General features: G+C 46.4%; 3 protein-coding genes across 3 annotated transcripts; all 3 read right to left on the reverse strand.

The window, feature by feature from the left end:
- Positions 1–461: 461 nt before the first annotated feature.
- LOC309337098 (olfactory receptor 2G3-like) lies at positions 462–5,843 on the reverse strand. Its single transcript, XM_081853780.1, has 2 exons — positions 5,782–5,843; positions 462–1,458 (listed from the first exon to the last, which is right to left on the reverse strand). Exon 2 carries the CDS (start codon positions 1,453–1,455, stop codon positions 511–513), a length of 945 nt encoding a protein of 314 aa, XP_081709906.1. The 5' UTR covers positions 1,456–1,458; positions 5,782–5,843; the 3' UTR covers positions 462–510.
- A 3,328-nt stretch (positions 5,844–9,171) lies between these two features.
- On the reverse strand, positions 9,172–11,520 carry LOC309337103 (olfactory receptor 2G3-like). The gene is made up of 2 exons (XM_081853785.1): positions 11,005–11,520; positions 9,172–10,287 (listed from the first exon to the last, which is right to left on the reverse strand). The coding sequence occupies exons 1-2, from the start codon at positions 11,077–11,079 to the stop codon at positions 9,340–9,342; spliced, it is 1,023 nt and encodes a 340-aa protein (XP_081709911.1). The 5' UTR covers positions 11,080–11,520; the 3' UTR covers positions 9,172–9,339.
- Positions 11,521–17,073: 5,553 nt separating this feature from the next.
- Positions 17,074–19,081, reverse strand: LOC309337105 (olfactory receptor 2G3-like). Its single transcript, XM_081853786.1, has 2 exons — positions 18,611–19,081; positions 17,074–18,093 (listed from the first exon to the last, which is right to left on the reverse strand). Exons 1-2 carry the CDS (start codon positions 18,683–18,685, stop codon positions 17,146–17,148), a joined length of 1,023 nt encoding a protein of 340 aa, XP_081709912.1. The 5' UTR covers positions 18,686–19,081; the 3' UTR covers positions 17,074–17,145.
- Between the last annotated feature and the right edge of the window lie 633 nt (positions 19,082–19,714).

The raw sequence follows: 19,714 nt of genomic DNA on the forward strand, positions 1-19,714 counted from the left end.
GCATCAGAGGAGGGATGGAAGGAAAGAGAGTCAGAGGCCAATGTTGCCCACAGTACGTCTGACCATTATTCAAGACACCCCAGGGTGTCATGGCACACTGGTTGAAAACCATTGCGCTAGGAGATGATTCACATCAGGGTTCCTTCCCCCTCTTCCATTGCTTGTCTCCTTGCAATGCATACGACACAGTTCACTCCCCCCACTTGTGTTGATCCTGCTACTCAGAGCCCTTCCAGTTATTTTCTATTGTTCTTCAACACGTTCCTGACACAGTAATTGTGCATTAGTGGCGGATTTATTCTGCTTTAGTTTGTTCTAGGATGCCTCCTTGGTGCTGCCACATTAATAATTCTCATCATCAGTTAATTTGTTGGATTATTGTGTGGGCGATGACAAAAAAAAGAAGCTTTGTGTAAGCGATTACTGTCATAGAAGTGATTTTATTGAAGGGTTATTATTATTATTAAAATATATTGTGGAGCCTCTGAATGAAGTTGGGAGATATTGGGCTTAAGTTCTCTTCATCAATCTTCTTAGAGCTTTGTGCACCTCTTTGTTCCTCAGGGTATAAATCAATGGATTGAGCATAGTGGTGACAAATGTATAGAAAAGGGAGGCCATCTTAGCCTGGTCATGGGCACTGTTGGACGGGGGCTGGAGGTAGGTGAAAATGGTTGTCCCAAAAAAGAGGGACACCACAATCAAATGGGAGGCACAGGTGTTTAAAGCCTTTCGCTTGCCCTCAGCTGAGCGGATTGCCAGCGTGGCAACTGCAATGTAGCCGTAGGAGACCATAATGAGTCCTAGTGGTACTACAAGGAACACTACGCTGGAAGCAAAGAGCACAGCCTCATTGAGAGAGGTGTCAACACAGGCCAACTTGATTAAGGCTGGCACCTCGCAGAAAAAGTGATCCACCCGGTTTTGTCCACACCGCGGGAGGCGAAGAGTCATCACCATCTCCACCAGTGAGGTAGTAAGGCCACTAACCCAGGAGACGGCAGCCATTTTGAAGCATAGGGATTGGCTCATAAGGGCACCGTAGCGCAGCGGGTGGCAAATGGCAGCATAGCGGTCGTAAGCCATGACAACCAAAAGAATACATTCTGTGGAGCCCAACGCAAGAAATATGTAGAGCTGTGCCACGCAGGCACCGTAACTGATGGTCTTGCTTTTCCGCCAGAAGTTGAACAGCATCTGAGGGCCCACACTGGTGGTGAAGCAAAGATCAAGGAAGGAGAGGTTGCTGAGGAAGAAATACATGGGGGTGTGGAGGTGGGGGTCCAGCCGCGACACCACAATGATGGTTGTGTTGCCCAGCAAGGCCATCATGTAGCAGGGCAGGAGAATTGCAAAGAGCAACATCTCCAAGCGTGGACGGTCTGCCACTCCCAATAAAATGAATTCTCCTTGGTAACTGTGGTTACCTTCTTCCCATACTGCTTTCCTGTACATTATCTGGAAAAAGGAAAACAAGGAAAACAGTGAAACACAAGTTCAAAATTGAGCTAGTATAAACAGCTGACAGAAGAAGATTAGTGGTATTGTTCTAAGACTATGATCACCCAAGATTCCTATACAGTGGTACCTCAGGATACATACGCTTCAGGTTACAGACTCCACTAACCCAGAAATAGTGCTTCAGGTTAAGAACTTTGCTTCAGGATGAGAACAGAAATCGTGCTCCGGTGGCGTGGCAGCAGCGGGAGGCCCCATTAGCTAAAGTGGTGCTTTAGGTTAAGAACAGCTTCAGGTTAAGAACGAACCTCTGGAACGAATTAAATACTTAACCCGAGGTACCACGGTACTTGAAAAGAAAATAGATCTCCACATTCTATTCTAGGGTTGCGTTTTTGGCAATGTTGTTGAGCTTTGTTCGACATTTTTGAGCTATCCGTGGGCTGGATCCGACCCAATCGCCTTTTAAATCTGGCCCATGGACGGTCTGGGAACCAGCGTGTTTTTACATGAGTAGAATGTGTCCTTTTATTTAAAATGCATCTCTGGGTTATTTGTGGGGCATAGGAACTCGTTCATCCCCCCCCCATATAGTCCCATCCCCCACAAGATCTGAGGGACAGTGGACTGGCCTCCTACTGAAAAAGTTTGCTGACCCCTGCTATAGTGCATAATACATAGTTGAGGATAGCTATGTTTGTGCATTACCGGGGGGTGGGGATGGGGGTGGGGGTGGGGGTGGATCCAGAGGTAAGAGTAAGATGAGACATATATAAAAAAATGCTGCGAAAATGCTCTTTTTTTAAAAAAAAACCCAAAACATTTTAAAATATATATTGAATTTCCCATTAGCTCACCATCACCATCTAGTGTCACATTTGTATAACACAATTAAAACACACTTAAAACATTATATTTGAAGCTGAGTCCCATCTGACCAACTAAACCAGGGTTGGGGAACCTCACGCCCAGCAGTGAAAGGGAGCCTTCCAGGTCTCTTAAGAGTTCTCCCCACTGTCTCTGCTTTGCCCCCCAAGTGTATCTCCCTGGCTGAAATCTGCCTTTGAATTCTGCTACTGTCTCTTGCTTGCTGTCTCTTGCTTGAGGGTAGGGTGTGTAGAAACTAGCCTAACATATGAAAAGAAAAGCTTACATTTGCTGTTCCACCCACTTTTGCCCTTGGCCCCTCCCACTGATGAGTGGTCCTCAGAAGGTTGCCAGAAGGAACATGTCTTTGGGTGAAAAGTCTTCCCCACCCCAGAACTGAGCAGTCACAAGGAATGGGCCGACATTTTCACTTCTCATGGCACTGGGTGATACGCTTCCCCCACTTTTTATTGTATTGGTTTCCTTAACATCCAGCCTCATTTAGAGGTCTGATGACCCACGAAGCCAACTCGTTTCTTCGTGATCATTAGTTGCCATTTTATTGTTCCCCTGTTTCTTTTAGCATCAGCAGCTCAGCCTTTCTCCTTGTCCTTGCAGGTGTTTCCAGATTGAGGCTTAATATCACAAATGGGTCAAGATATCACAAATTTATCGTTAGAAAGTTAGTGAAGCTCTTCTAGATTAGGAAAGTTAGTGAATCTCTTCTATACTAGGAAAATTGTTAGTGAAGCTCTTCTAAACTAGGAAAATTGTTAGTGAAGCTCTTCTAGACTAGGAAAATTGTTAGTGAAGCTCTTCTAGACTAGGAAAATCTAAGAGTTTGGATTCTTTTAGTTTGGGGGGGGGGAACCTTGAAAGATTATTATTGACCTAACTACGCATTAGCTGCAAACTCAAGTACAGTGGTACCTCAGGTTACATACGCTTCAAGTTACATATGCTTCAGGTTACATATGCTTCAGGTTACAGACTCCGCTAACCCAGAAATAGTGCTTCAGGTTAAGAACTTTGCTTCAGGATGAGAACAGAAATCGTGCTCCGGTGGTGCGGCAGCAGCAGGAGGCTCCATTAGCTAAAGTGGTGCTTCAGGTTAAGAACAGTTTCAGGTTAAGTGCGGACCTCTGGAACGAATTAAATACTTAACCTGAGGTACCACTGTAACAGAAACACTAAAGCTGTTTTTTAAAAATGAGGGAGAAAGTTGCAATAAAGATATTCAATCTGCTCCCCACCTGCATTTTCAAACTACCATCCACTGACACGTTTTTTCTATTCATTTCCGAGCACATGTCTCAAAAGTGGGACGGTAAGAAACTTTAGGGAGGAAAGCAAAGCACAGCAAAATACACACCAGGATATCACGAAAAGTGCTACATCCCATGAATGGAAAAATGTCTTTTGAATATTTCATCTCTGCTAATCTCTTTAATTCTATAATTCACAGCCCCTTTCTTTCTCAAGACGTTCCTCACATTACCTCACCTCTGTCTCAGTGAGAAGCAGATCCATTAAGTCCAGCTTAGTTTTGCATGTGGGCTACGGGTATCATTTTAATTCTTTAAAATGTGAGTAGCCTGCACTGCATTCTGAGATCTCCGAGATACTGGGTGGGGGATGATTGAAGCATGGAAACACAAGCCATTTGCAATAAATAAAATTAACAAGAAATTAAGAAGAAGAGCCCTGCTGGGTCAAACCAATGGCTCATCCAGTCCAGCGTCCTGTTCGCACAGTGGTTGACCAGATTTCCTTTGGGAAACCCACAAGAGTGTGGAGATAATGCTCCGCTTGTGCTGAGGCACACCTCGCACCCAGCGTGCAACAGGGTACCAAGGAGCCTTGTGCCCACACTCCTTGAACTCCTGCTCCTTGGCTAGAAGACAGGATTTCCCCCCTGATCTTTTGTCCTTTCATAAGATCTGTTTACTAGACAGAACGCTTGGCTGAAGCATGACAAGGAACACAGACACAATCCACTTTTGCAACATCTGCAGGAAGCACCTGCTGGCACGTGTATTAGCTAACGTTTAAAATGTGCTTAGATGGAATGTGTTAAAAGTTCAGAGTGGTTTCACTACCTCTTTTCCAACTGTATTTTATCCAATAAAAAGAGGCTCCACGAAGCTTGCCTTTCAGCCTGCTCCTGCACAGCTCACTTGCATCCAACCTCCTGTCGTCCTCGTTATTCCATGGAGTGGTCCATAGTTTTGTCTCTTGGTGTGCTAGGAGAGCCTTTGTTCAGGGAGCTGGTGGCTCAACCCTGGGCGAATGAAGTTCTCACTGGACTAACTCTGGATAGAACTCTCAGGTCAGCCTGGATAGCTCAGCTGGTTAGAGTGTGGTGCTGGTAATACCAAGGTTGCAGGTTTGATCCCTGTATGGAGCAGCTGCATATTCCTGCCTTGCAGGAGATTGGACTACTAGATGATCCTCAGAGTCCCTTCCAGCTCTACAATTCAAAGATTCCATGATTCTGCAGTCCATAGATAGGTCCATGCAGTCATGAGGCTACAGTGAGGAGGATTCCAGAGGTATCTTAGGTGTGCCTATGGACCAAGAAGATAGAAACCTGCCTTACACCACGTTAGAGCATTAGGCCTTCTATCTCAGTATTGTACCATGTTCTTCCACCTTGCATGCCCATATGTTGTTGGACCTCAACTCCCATCATCCCCAGCCACCATAGCTGATGGTGGCACTTGCAACCCAACAACATCTGGGGACCCAAGCTTGAAGGACATTGGTCTATACTGATGGCAGCAGCTGCCCAAGGTTGCAAACACAAGTCTCTCCAAGCCCTTCCTGGTGATTGTGCCTTTATGCAGAGCAGATGTTCTGCATCTGAGCTACAGCTTTCCCTGTGTGACTAGAAGGAGAGGGGCAGAGAGGAAAGACAAAGGATGTGGGAGACACTCAAGTGAGGGGGAGCCAAGCAAAGGAGGAGACTGTGTAGACAGAGATAGAGGCAAAGAGATGGGGAAAGAGAGAACTAAAGCAGAGTGGAACAGTGGGAAAGGGAAGGCTTTGAGGACGATGTTAGGGAGAGAAATCCGTCAGGCTGATGATGGGGAGAAGGAGGGAGGAGTGGACCTAGTTTAGATTTGCAAAGAAAATCACAGCATTCAACACATAGCCTTCTGTCCTCAACCTGGTGCCCCCCAGATGTTTCAAGACTACAACTCTTGTGAATAAGCATAACAATCCCATCCTCCCTGACTATCGGCCATGTCAGCTGGGCTGATGGGAACAACTGGAAGGCCCCATGCCAGGGAAGGCTGCTTGACACCTCTGTGCTATGTGCAGAAAGAGCTGAAGCAGATGAAGAATGGAACTGAATGCAGAGAGTCGAAATGCCATGCATTTCGAGCCAGCTTCATAAGGATCGATGATAGTGGGGCAGACGGAGGGAAGGACAGCTCCCTCGCCAGCTCTTACCCTAGTTGGCCTTCCTAATTCAGCCCAGGGCCTTGGCTCCTCTGGCTCAGCATTGTCTTCAAGAGTACCTACATGCACCTGTGCATCTGCATGGGCGCACTAGTATGATTTCTCTAGCTCAAAAGGGACCTGTGGGGTCAGAAGAGATGATTTTATTATGACATCACGGAGAAGGGCAGTAATGTCTCTTCCCACTTTCCAGCAGCTCTCCTGTCATGGGGCCTCAGAAAGACCAGAGCTCAGACGGAATCATTAGGGAGAGAAAAAATACACATTATAATGAGCAAGGAAGCCCCAAAGACTCCCCTCCTCCCCCTCCCTTGCACAGCATCCTCAGGAGGAGTTGACTTGCACCAGAGAAGGGATGGAAGGCAAAGAGCTGCTTAACCCTTTAAGGGCAAAGGGCAGTGGAGGTGTGCCGTTACAGTATTTAAATCCTCAAGCAATAAGTAAACTTTAAAAGTTGCTAGAAGACATTGATTTCCCCCAAGTACTCCAGATTACTGTTTGGAGACACCTACATCCACCCCAAAACATTTGTGCTTTAAAAAGTTATGGGATTGTAGCAGGAAGTTATAGGATCTGTACTGAATGGGTATGAAGCAATGTGACTTCTCCCAGGTACAAGCCATAATGAAAGTGGGATTGCACCATGGGCATAGACAGGCTTTATGGGTTTTTTGGGGGGGAAGGGGGGAACTGAGTTAACTGCGACCTGATTGGTCAGTTAGATAAGTATTTTTATTTATTGACTTCATTTCGGGGCACAGCTGCCCCCTGCCCCCCCAGCAATGCCCATGGATTGCACATAACACTAGCTCATAGCATCCCGAGCACAAACAGTTATGGATGTGTAATAAAATGAGGCATCTGGAAGGGCCCACAGCTCCAACCCTTTGTTCCAGGATATATCGGACTTGCTTTATGCCAACTGCATTGGGACATATTCAGAAGACCATTGTATCACAAGGAGTTATGTGCAATGTTCCGAAGATTTCCCCCTTGAATGCCTTCAGAAGTGCCCAGGCATAGGCTGGGCCTAGCATTTGCAGCTTTGTAGAGCACAGCTCTCTAAGAATTAATTGTATTAATTGTTACCTTTAAGAGATACGTTAATTTTTAATAGATAGGTTTTAATTCTATTAATGTTTATTAATGTCTGTCTCCTCTTGCTTCGTTCTTTATTTTCTTCATCCTGTTAATAAAACCCATTAAAGAGCAATTTTGGTGGTCTTTGTTGTCCAACTGAATCCTAAAGGTCCACTGTCTTTGGCAGAACACCAGCCTTTTTTGAGTTAATGCATCTGACTGGAGTGAGCCAGCAGTAAATCACACTGAGCAAGTTGGAGTTAACTAGCAAAAACAGAATCTGTAGAGGAGTGTCAGACCTAATGAGCACAGCAACTCATCTCCAGCAGGTCTTGCCCCCATGAAGCAGTTGTTGACTTTCCCCATAGCTGCCTAACTCCCCTCCTCACCAGGGTTCCCCCCCCCCAAAATAAATCTGAGACTGCGCCTGGGTGAAGCTAACTTCTCCTCCCTTTTCATACCTCTCCTGGTTATAGGAGACCAGCAGGAAGGGGAGCTCATCACAGCAGGTGGGCGAGACATCCATGTTGCTTCACCAGCCAGACTCATCTTTACCTCGTGGTCTCCCTCCTTTCTTGCTTCAACTCCTGTCTCTCTGGACTTCTCTCTGCTACAGGCTCCTCTGAGTCACTAAGCCTTGTTACCTCTTCAGCTACCAACACCTCCTCCCAGTCTTCTCCCTCTTCTTCCTCTGACCACTCAGTGTTGTCCCACCACCAATCCCCAAGCTCTGAGCTGCTTCCTTCCACCATTCCTCAACTTCAAACCAGTCCATGACAGCATTTTACTATGGCTGATCATGTCATGGGAACCAAGAGTGTTGTATTACTGCTGGTGGGAGCAACTTCAGTATCGCAGAACCAGTTTGGCAATGTTCCCCCTCTCCCCACCCTGCAACTTTGACCTTACAGTGGATCTTTGGGAAGGAAGATTGAGCCTCCATTTTTATTCCCATCTACCTAATGGTAATATTAATGACACTCATAAAAAAGGTAAAGTGTTGTGACGTGGGGTTTGTGATTTCAGCTCTCTTGACATAATAGGCTGGAGACAGTTCTCTAGTAACACTTCTTTATTAACGCAACAAGACTGAAACTTGAGGAGGGGAGAGCTACATTTATAGGGACAGGGAACTAGCTAGAAAGGATACATTTTGGAGGGAACAATATCAGGCAATCACAGTCCTGCCTTTTGGAGGCAACCAATAAGACAGAGGATCCAAATACAGCAGCTTAAATGAACCAATAGTAGCTGTACCCTCTGGAACCAAAAGGCAGTTACTTTACCCTAATGCAAATACAGACAATAATAATACAGATATAAAATCCTTTGACTCAATACACAACATAAAGGACCCCTGTGAGTTAAGTCCAGTCGCAAACGACTCTGGGGTTGTGGCGCTCATCTCACTTTACAGGCCGAGGGAACCGGCATTTGTCCGCTCTGCGGACAGTTTTTCTGGGTCATGTGGCCAGCATGACTAAGCTGCTTCTGGCACAACGGAATACCGAAACCAGAGCAGTGCACGGAAACACTATTTACTTTCCTGCCACAGCAGTACCTATTTATCTACTTGCACTGGCGTGTTTTCGAATTGTTAGGTTGACAGAAGCTGGGACTGAGCAACAGGAGCTCACCCCGTTGTGGGGATTCGAACCACTGAACTCATGATCCACAAGCCCGAGAGGCTCAGTGGTTTAGACCACAGTGCCACCTGTGTCCCCAATGAGAAAAGTAAAGTTTTAGGCAAGCGAAGAGTGCCACAAAAGTGATCAAATAGGGTTTTTTATTATTATTAAAATATACTATAAAAATGCACAGCCATTGTGTTGAGGCTCTAAATATCAGTTGACAAGATCCAAAAGTAAGGAGTGTGCTTGGGTCTTGCTTCTGGCTAGACATCTTATTGGTCATTGTGAAAACAGGATGCTAGACTTAGGGTTGCCATATTTCAAGAGGTAAAAATCCAGACACAAAAATTTGTTGAGCTTTTTTAGGGCAATCGCCCGATAGTAGGACCTCTGCCGCTGAGCCCTAGACACCTGTGCCAGAGCCCGGGTAGCCAGTGCCAGGGCCTGAGCTTGAACCAGAGTTACCCGTGCACATTTTTTTCTTTAAAAACCCCCAAATACAGGACATTTGCTTTAAAATATAAAGTCCTGTCCCGGGATGGGCATGTAGGACCCCCAAAAGAGGGCATGTCCCAGAATTCCCAGACATATGGCAACGCTAGACTATATAGGGTTTTGGCTTGATCCAGCTTGTCTCATCTTAAGCAACTTGTAGTCGACCTTTGGGAATAACCATTATAATAACGTTGAGAGTAGCCTAATTCATTGGATTATTCTGTGGGAGAGGAAAATGAAAGGGGAGCTTTGTACATTTGAACAGTGCCATATAAGTGATCAATGAGGACTTTTTATTAAAATATACTGCAGAGCCTCTGAATGAAGTTGGGAGACATTGGGTTTAAGTTCTCTTCATCAATCTTCTTAGAGCTTTGTGCACCTCTTTGTTCCTCAGGGTATAAATGAGTGGATTGAGCATAGTGGTAACAAATGTATAGAAAAGGGAGGCCATCTTGGCTTGGTCATGGACATTGTTGGACGGGGGCTGGAGGTAAGTGAAAAGGGCTGTTCCAAAAAAGAGAGAGACGACAGTCAAGTGGGAAGCACAGGTGTTGAAGGCCTTCCGCCTGCCCTCAGCTGAGCGGATCCTTAACACAGCAGCCACAATGAAGCTATAAGAGACCATAATGAGGCCTACGGGTGCTACAAGGAACAGCACACTGGAAGTAAAAAGCACAGCCTCAGTGAGCGAGGTGTCAGCACAGGCCAGTTTGATTAAAGCTGGCACTTCACAGAAAAAATTGTCTATTCGGTTCTCTCCACACCGTGGGAGCCGAAGAGTCATCACTGTCTCCATCACTGGGTTGCAAAGGCCACTAACCCAGGCAGCAGCCGCCATTTTGTAGCATACAGAGTGGCTCATAATGGTAGTGTAGCGCAGCGGGTGGCAGACGGCAGCATAGCGGTCGTAGGCCATGACAACCAAAAGAACACATTCTGTGGAGCCCAGAGCAAGGAAGATGTAGAGCTGGGCCACGCAAGCACCATAACTGATGGTCTTGCTTTTCCTCCAGAAGTTCACCAGCATCTGCGGGCCCACACTGGTGGTGAAGCACAGATCAAGGACAGAGAGATTGGTGAGGAAGAAATACATGGGGGTGTGGAGATGGGGGTCCAGCCGCGACACCACAATGATGGTTGTATTACCCACCAAGGTAATTGTGTAGCACACCAGGACAAGACCAAAGAGCAACATCTCCAAGCGTGGGCGGTCAGCCACTCCCAGTAAAATGAATTCTCCTTCATAGCTCTTATTGCCTTCTTCCCACAATCCTTCCCTGTACATTATCTAGAAAAGGAAGAAGCAAAAATAGCAAAACACCTACTCAAAATGGAGCTGGGATAAACAGTTGGCACAAAAGCAATAGTGGCATGGTTGCAAGACTGTGATCACCCAATGATTCTCATTCTTGGGCATGAGACTCGTCCCCGTTTTCCACGTCCAAGCTCCAGTTAAGTGTACTCTCTACCCAATCTGCTTCTGAATCTATGCAGTATGAATATGAACCAGGAACCATGTGTGCAACGAGAAAACCGTCTCATTTTTACATAGCTTAATGTAGGGATGGGGGACATTCAGATGTTGCTGAAGCGCAATTCGGTTCAGCCCCAGCAAGCATTGCCAATTTCTGGGATGATGGGAGTTGTAGTTCACCAACATCTGGAGGGCCAAAGGTAATCTACTATTTTTTTTAAAAAAACAACAACAACATTTAAACCAGATGATTGTCAGAAGAATAGGGTGCAGACTTATATGCAGTTTTATACACATTACTTGCCTGCAGAGCTGCGCTGTGTGAATTTCAAAGAATGGCCTTGTTTAGGTTAGCATATTTATTTCTGAAGGAGCAAATTACGTAACTTCATTTCAAATTACAAGCTCAATCAAATGTCTCCTCCATCCCCAGTCAATACAGATTTAATCAACATGAGGACATGGTGTAGGTTTGATTTCAGCAGTATTGGTGCATGCCCCCTGAATATTCAAAGGGTCCCAGATGCCTACCCATAATTCCGTTTCCTTGGACTGAGGGACAGCAGAGATGGTGGCGTCTTTAAGAGATATGGTTTCTTTGCACATATATACCACCTGGGCCTATGATGGAGGGGTTGGCAGCATTACACTCCAAGAGCATCTTTCTTTTCCCATAGCCACAGCCTTGGATTCCAGTAGAACTCAGGTATGACTGTCCCTCTGTCTTTCTAGGCTGTAGCTTTTTCTCCAGCTTCTAGCTCTCCTAACTCAATTCTGCACTCTGGCCTTGGTCTTCCTAGCTAGCAGGTAGTTTAGGGAGGGAGGCCCACCCATTTGCACAGAGCCACTGACTTTGTTACCTTAAATCATACTCAGCGGGCCATTACCAGGCTGGTCTAGCTAGTCCAAGAACTGAATCCATGCTGGATCCAGGAATTAGAAGGGGTCCAGGCATACAGCCTGTCCCCCCTCAAACTCGTAACAGTATTTTCATAGAATCATAGAACTGTAGTGTTGGAAGGGACCGCTGTGGGATGTGAAGGTGCAGTCAAGTGCAACATTCCGACAGAGGACTAACGACCTCCATGTTCTAACCGGTCACTATGACAACCAGTTTGGCGGTTGCTGGTAGTTTTGAGAGATACCGTATTTTTCGCCCAATAGGACGCACCGGCCCATAGGACGCACCTATATTTTGGGGGAGGGAAATAAAGGGGGGGAATTTATTTTTTCCCCCCCACAGGCGCGGGGCTGGGGGTGGGGGAAGCCTGAGCTTCCCCCGACCCCAGCCCCCAGAATGGGTCCCAGGGCTCCAGAGGGGCGCGCGGAGCAGCGCCGAGCCCAGGAGCGCAGGCAGCTCTGCGCAACCCTCAGGAGTCCAGCACGGCTTCGCATCGGGTTCCGGAGGGGCGCGCGGAGCTGCGCGGAGCCCAGGAGCCCAGGCAGCTCTGCGCAACCCTTGGGAGCTGGGCGCGGCTTCGCGCCGGTCTCCCGAGGGTTGCACAGAGCTTCCTGAAGCCTGGAGAGCGAGAGGTGCGCACCGACCGCTCTCGCTCTCCATGCTTCAGCGAAAGCCTGTATTCGCCCCATAGGACACACACATTTCCCCTTCATTTTTGGAGGGGAAAAAGTGCGTCCTATAGGGAGAAAAATACGGTAACTGCTCAGTTGCATGACTTGATTATTGCTACAGCAAATGAAAGAGACTATGCACAACTTGTAAAACATCTTAGCAAAGAAGTGGAGGTTAAGGAACTGGGAGATGTTCAGTACTACCTCGGGATTCAAGTTGAAAGAGAAGAAGACAGCTCGTTTCTTCTCAACCAAAGGCAAAAGATCCATGAACTAATTGAAAACATGTAGATGCAGCTTCCGGGTTGGCGCCATCACCGAATGGCGGACTCCCTCCGAGCTCCGGAGGGAGCCTGCTCGGCAGGGGCTGGTTCTACCGCGCCGGCGACGCGGGGACCCTCAAAAACCATGGGCGCTGAAACCCATGGGCATGGTGACTCGGCGGGCACCGTTTGGCCCCCCCACCACGCGAAGAAGCCTTTTTAAAGGCTACGGAGCGGGTGACAGGGGGGGGTGGTGCTGTGAGTCCTCCGCTTCCCCTGCTGAGTGAAGCCGCATGCCATTTGGCGGAGAGCGCTGACTTCTTCCATTGAAAATTTGGACTTAAAAGAATAACCCGTGAGTAATTGGAACTTGGATTAAAAAGGGGAAAAAAATTTTTTAAATTCGGAGCGAGCGGGGGAGGTGCAAAAAGGAAGTCAGCCTCCCCCCTGTTGTAGAGGAGCCAAAGCAAAGGATTTGACAACTAAGATCGAGTGCAACCTTTTTTTTTTGATAAAGTTATTAATTTCGCGATGGAAAATTATAAGCTGGGCTGGAGGAGAAAAGTGGAATGTGAATTAAAATGCAACCCCCCCCCCCCGGAAACCCCGGGAGCGATCCGTGAGAGCGCCGGGAGAGGAGAAATAGAGGTTTTGACAGCTGTCAAAGGAGCTGTCAAAGCGGAAGAACAAAAAGAGAATTTTGTTACGAGGACTTTGCTGGTTACATTTGTTATAAATTGGATATAAACTGTTTAAAACAAGGAATAATAAGTTACTTTGACTGCTGGGTGTGATTGGGAAGGAAACTGTGTTACTATAAATCCCTCTAGAGGAGCTGTGGGACACTACAAGTACTGCTGGCATGGAATTTGAATAGGACTTTTTATCTCCTGGGAAACTGCAGAAATGGAACACTATTTTGTCTACAGAGGTCTATACACTAAAGGAGACAATAGATTTATCTATTGAAGAATGGAAGGGACTTGACGTAATGTTTTGTTCCTGAATAACAAAACCCTCTGCAGAGGAATTAGAAGCTTTTTGGAATTAGAACATTTGTGCAGGAGAGCAGGAAAAAAAAAAAAAGAGGAGGAGAGAGAACAACAAGATCAACAAGAATAACAAGAATTGGACAAAGTTGGAAGATAGACTCCTTCCAAGATTGGACATTCGAAACCAAAGATGATTAAAGGACGGCAAAGACTATTAAAAAGATGGCAAAGCGGACTGGTGAAGGACTATGGCTTAGATGTGGGAGCTCCAGGATGACAGTAGACATTGACGGACATTGGGAACGCAACTGGGAAAGGGGGGAGGGAAATTTGGAATCCAAAGGGTGTTAAATTACATTTTATTCTTTTTTCTATTTTTTATGTTAATCTGTATTGCATATTAAAGAGGGGAACTCGTGGAAGGGAACAGGTCGATTTTAGGGGATGGGAAAACATTTTTTAAATTGGGTTAATGATAATAATCTTAAAACTTGGGGTAAGAATTTGCTGAACCTATTTGAAAGAATTGGAATACAAGAGGGGGAGGGGAGGGGAAGTCCTGGGAAGATGCCAATGAAAATAAGGTTTTAAATTTGGATGTTTTTCTTTTTCTGTTGTATTTGAAAATCTTTAATAAATATTATTTAAAAAAAAAAAAAGAAAACATGTAGATGCAAGCTGCAAACACAGTTGCTACACCCATGGCCACTGACTTCTTAAAGAATCAGCAGAGTTCAAACCCCTTGCCAGACAACAATATCGGTCAATGATTGGCAAACCTTTGTATTCAGGTACCACATATAGACCTGACATAGCCAATGCTGTGGGGATACTTAGTAGAAAAGTATATTCTCCCACTGAGTATGATTGGGCAGGAGTTTAAAGGGTGGTGCAGTATCTAAAGGATACTATATACTCTAAGTTAAGGTTGCCAGCTGTCAGTAATCCTAGTTTGATTGGGTATACTGATGCAGATTGGGCTGGCGACTATGCTGATTATAAATCCACAGGTGGATATGTGTTTATGTTCAGGGACCTGTTTCATGGGGTAGTTATAAACAGAATTGTGTAGCATTATCTTCCACAGAAGCAGAGTATGTTGCAGCTACAGAAGCATGCAGAGAGGGGGAGAGTGGCAAGGGAGACAGCTCAAAGCAGGAGACAGGGATGCGGAATCTCATATGTTTGGAGACATCTGCATAATGATCAATGCAAAAGGTGGAAGAAAAAGGGAAATGCTCCCCCCAGAAAACTCTTACTTGGGGTGGCTTGCCTAATTCAGTCCAGCGCCTGGGCTCTTCTGTCTCAGCACTGTGTCCCATAGTATCTGTTAGTACCTGCACATCTACATGACTGTAGTAGCACGGTCTCTCTCAAAAGGGGCCTTCTGGAGTCAGGAGAACTGATTTTGTGATGTTATCCAGCAGGGAGGTGGTGGAGCAAGTTGCTATCCACCTCCATCTTCAGAAGCTCCCTGAAGAACCATCATGGAGCCCCAGAAGGAACAGAACTCAGACTCAATAATTAGGGGGGGGGAATTACGAAGGCTCAAAGGACTATCCTCCTCACTTGCATAATGTCCTCTGGAGGCTGTGACTTGCACAAGGGAAAGCATGGAAAGAAAAATACTACTTAACTCCTTAGGGAGCAAAAGTCTTTGAATTAACTAGCTATATGGGAATAGGCAAGGTGATGGTCAATACTTCCACAGAGTGTATAAGCTCAAAGCCCACCAAAGGGAATCTCATTGCAGACCTTCCTGTAGACCCATTTGACCCCTTGCCTGCCCAAGAAGGGGGATTCTCCAGCAACAGATGGGGCAATAAGATCTTGTCTGTCTCCTCTTCCTTCATTCTTTATTTTCCTCATCCTGTTAATAAAACCCATTAAAGAGCAATTTTGGTGGTCTTTGTTGTCCAACTGAATCCTAAAGGTCCACTGTCTTTGGCAGAACACCAACCTTTTTTGAGTTAATGCATCTGACTGGAGCAAGTCAGCAGTAAATCACACTGAGCAAGTTGGAGTTAACTCTTTACTAGCAAAAACAAGGAGTGTCAGGCCTAATGAGCACAGCAACTCATCTCCAGTGGGTCTTGTCCCCATGAAGCAATTGCCAAGTCTCCTCATAGCTGCCTAAGTCCCCTCCTCCCCCCAGCAATCTGAGACTGCGCCTGGGTGAAGCTAACTTCTCCTCCCTTTTCATACCTCTCCTGGTTATAGGAGACCAGCAGGAAGGGGAGCTCATCACAGCAGGTGGGCGAGACATCCATGTTGCTTCACCAGCCAGACTCATCTTTACCTCGTGGTCTCCCTCCTTTCTTGCTTCAACTCCTGTCTCTCTGGACTTCTCTCTGCTACAGGCTCCTCTGAGTCACTAAGCCTTGTTACCTCTTCAGCTACCAACACCTCCTCCCAGTCTTCTCCCTCTTCTTCCTCTGACCACTCAGTGTTGTCCCACCACCAATCCCCAAGCTCTGAGCTGTTTCCTTCCACCATTCCTCAACTTCAAACCAGTCCATGATAGCATTTTACTATGGCTGATCATGTCATGGGAACCAAGAGTGTTGTATTACTGCTGATGGGAGCAGCTTCAGTACTGCAGAACCAGTTTGGCAATGTTCTCCCTCTCCCCACCCTGCAACTTTGGCCTTGCAGTGGGTCTTTGGGAAGGAAGATTGATCCTCCATTTTTATTCTACCTAAGAGGGACGTGGGTGGTGCTGTGGGTAAAACCTCAGTACTTAGGACTTGCCGATCGTATGGTCGGCAGTTCGAATCCCTGCGGCGGGGTGAGCTCCCGTCTTTCGGTCCCAGCTCCTGCCCACCTAGCAGTTTGAAAGCACTCTTAAGTGCAAGTAGATAAATAGGGACTGCTTTATAGCGGGAAGGTAAACGGCGTTTCCGTGTGCGGTGCTGGTGCTGGCTCGCCAGCTGCAGCTTCATCACGCTGGCCACATGATTTGGAAGTGTCTTCAGACGGTGCTGGCTCACGGCCTCTAGAGTGAGATGAGCACGCAACCCCAGAGTCGGACACGACTGGCCCGTACGGGCAGGGGTACCTTTACCTTTACCTTTTACCTAATGGTTATATTAATGACAGTCAAACTGAAAGAAAAAATAAAGCTTTAGGCAAGTGAAGAGTGCCACAAAGGTGATCAATGATGGTTTTTATTATTATTAAGAGATACTATAAACATGCACAGCCATTGTGTTGAGGCTCTAAATATCAGCTGACAAGATCCAAAAGTGAGGAGTATGCTTAGGTCTTGCTTCTGGCTAGACATCTTATTGGTCATTGTGAAAACAGGATGCTAGACTTAGGGTTGCCATATTTCAAGAGGTAAAAATCCAGACACAAAAATCTGTTGTGCTTTATTAGGGCAATCGCCCGATAGCACCTCTGCCGCCGCTGAGCCCTAGCTACCTATGCCAGAGCCTGAGTCGCCGGAGCCTGAGTTTGAACCAGAGTCACCTGTGCACATTTTTTTCTCAAACCCCCCCCCCCAAACCAGGACATATGCTTTAAAATGTAAAATTCCCCCAATATGGGCATGTAGGACCCCCAAAAGAGGGCATGTCTGGGAATTCCCAGGCATATGGCAACGCTAGACTAGATAGGATTTTGGCTTGATCCAGCTTGGCTCATCTTAAGCAACTTGTAGTCGGCCTTTGGGAATAACCGTTATAATAATTGCCGAAAGAAACCTAATTCATTGGTTATTCTGTGGGTGACAAAAATGAAAGGGGAGCTTTGAACATTTGAACAGTGCCATATAAGTGATCAGTGAGGACTTTTTATTAAAATATAACCACAGAGCCTCTGAATGAAGCTTAGAGACATTGGGTTTAAGTTCTCTTCATCAATCTTCTTAAAGCTTTGTGCACCTCTTTGTTCCTCAGGGTATAAATCAGTGGATTGAGCATGGTGGTGACAAATGTATAGAAAAGGGAGGCCATCTTGGCCTGGTCACGGGCACTGTTGGATGGGCGCTGGAGGTAAGTGAAAAGGGCTGTTCCAAAAAAGAGAGAGACGACAGTCAAGTGGGAAGCACAGGTGTTGAAGGCCTTCCGCCTGCCCTCAGCTGAGCGGATCCTTAACACAGCAGCCACAATGAAGCTATAAGAGATGACAATGAGGCCTAGAGGTGTTACAAGGAACAGCACACTGGAAATAAAGAGCACATTTTCAGTGAACGTGGTGTCAACACAGGCTAGTTTGATAATGGCGGGCACCTCACAGAAAAAATTGTCTATCCGGTTCTCTCCACACCGTGGGAGCCGAAGAGTCATCACTGTTATTATCACTGGGTTGCAAAGGCCACTAACCCAGGCAACAGCAGCCATTTTGTAGCATACAGAGTGGTTCATAATGGTAGTGTAACGCAGTGGGTGGCAGACAGCAGCATAGCGGTCATAGGCCATGGAAACCAAAATAATACATTCTGTGGAGCCCAAAGCAAGGTAGATGTAGAGCTGGGCCACACAGGCACCGTAACTGATGGTCTTCCTTTCCCGCCAAAAGTTCACCAACATCTGAGGGCCCACACTGGTGGTGAAGCAAAGATCAATGATAGAGAGATTGGTGAGGAAGAAATACATGGGGGTGTGGAGATGGGGGTCCAGCCACGACACCACAATGATGGTTGTATTACCCAGCCAGGTAATCGTGTAGCACACCAGGACAAGACCAAAGAGCAACATCTCTAAGCGTGGGCGGTCAGCCACTCCCAGTAAAATGAATTCTCCTTGGTAACTCTGATTACCTTCTTCCCACAATCCTTCCCTGTACATTATCTAGAAAAGGAAGAAACAAAAATAGCAAAATACCAACTCAAAATGGAGCTGGAATAAACAGTTGGCACAAAAGCAATAGTGGCATGGTTGCAAGACTGTGATCACCCAATGATCCTCATTCTTGGATGTGAGACTCGTCCCCGTTCTCCAAGTCCAAGCTCCAGTTAAGTGTACTCTCTACCCAAACTGCTTCTGAATCTATGTAGTATGAATATGAACCAGGAACCATGTGTACAACGAGAAAACCGTCTCATTTTTACATAGCTTAATGCAGGGATGGGGAACATTGACTGGAGAGTTGCGCTGTGTGAATTTCAAAGAATGGCCATGTTTAGGTTAGCATATTTATTTCAGAAGGAGCAAATTAGGTAACTTCATTTTAAATTAAAACCTCAGTTAAATGTCTCCTCCATCCCCAGTCAATACAGATTTAATCAACATGAGGACATGGTGTAGGTTTGATTTCAGCAGTATTGGTGCATGCCCCCTGAATATTCAAAGGGTCCCAGATGCTTACCCAAGGTTCTGTTTCCTTGGACTGAGGGACAGCAGAGACGGTGGCGTCTCTAAGAGATATGGCTTCTTTGCACATATATACCACCTGGGCCTATGATGGAGGGGTTGGCAGCATTACACTCCAAGAGGGTCTTCCTTCTCCCATAGCCACAGCCTTGGATTCCAGTAGAAATCAGGTATGACTCTCCCTCTGTCTTTCTAGCCTGTAGCTTTTTCTCCAGCTTCTAGCTCTCCTAACTCAAGTCTGCACTCTGGCCTTGGTTTTCCTAGCTAGCAGGTAGTTTAGGGAGGGAGGCCCACCCATTTGCACAGAGCCACTGCCTTTGTTACCTTAAATCATACTTAGCGGGCCATTACCAAGCTGGTCTAGGTAGTCCAAGAACTGAATCCATGCTGGATCCAGGAATTAGAAGGGGTGGTGCTGTGGGTTAAACCACAGAGCCTAGGACTTGCCGATCAGAAGGTCAGCGGTTCAAATCCCCATGACGGGGTGAGCTCCCATTGCTTGGTCCCTACTCCTGCCAACTGCTCGGCTCCTGCTCCCTTGCTCCTGCAAGTAGATAAATAGGTACCACTCCAGCAGGAAGGTAAACGATGTTTCCGTGCGCTGCTCTTGTTCGCCAGAAGCGGCTTAGTCATGCTGGCCATATGACCCGGAAGCTGTCTGCGGACAAAACACCAGCTCCCTCGGCCAATAAAGCAAGATGAGCGCAGCAACCCCAGAGTCATCTGTGACTGGACCTAATGGTCAGGGGTCCCTTTACCTTTACCTTACCAGGCTTGGCTAGCTAGTCCAAGAACTGAATCCATGCTGGATCCAGGAATTAGAAGGGGCCCAGGCATACAGCCTGTTCCCCCTCAAACTCATAACAGTATTTTCATAGAATCATAAAACTGTAGTGTTGGAAGGGACCCCAATGTAGGAATCTCAACTAAAGCATCCGTTTGGTTTGGTTTGGTTTGGTTTGGTTTGGTTTGGTTTGGTTTGGTTTGGTTTCTTAAAATCTCTTACAAAAGGCTCTTTCAAAAGCTGAACATTCATGACATCTGCCTGGAAATTCAAAAAATACATCTATTTGACAAACCTCATACATTTCCACAGAGC

This window comes from Podarcis erhardii (assembly GCF_964252035.2).
Source record: "Podarcis erhardii genome assembly, chromosome: 2".
NCBI lineage: Eukaryota > Metazoa > Chordata > Lepidosauria > Squamata > Lacertidae > Podarcis > Podarcis erhardii.

Bases quoted from the DNA above. Each gene is read 5' to 3' on its own strand.
- LOC309337103 (XM_081853785.1), bottom strand. From the start codon at position 11,079: ATGTGCAAAGAAACCATATCTCTTAAAGACGCCACCATCTCTGCTGTC. The intron at 10,288-11,004 runs GTAGGCATCTGG...TTCCTTTTCTAG, and splicing joins CCAAGGAAACGGAATTATGG to ATAATGTACAGGGAAGGATT.
- LOC309337105 (XM_081853786.1), bottom strand. From the start codon at position 18,685: ATGTGCAAAGAAGCCATATCTCTTAGAGACGCCACCGTCTCTGCTGTC. The intron at 18,094-18,610 runs GTAAGCATCTGG...TTCCTTTTCTAG, and splicing joins CCAAGGAAACAGAACCTTGG to ATAATGTACAGGGAAGGATT.
- LOC309337098 (XM_081853780.1), bottom strand. From the start codon at position 1,455: ATGTACAGGAAAGCAGTATGGGAAGAAGGTAACCACAGTTACCAAGGA.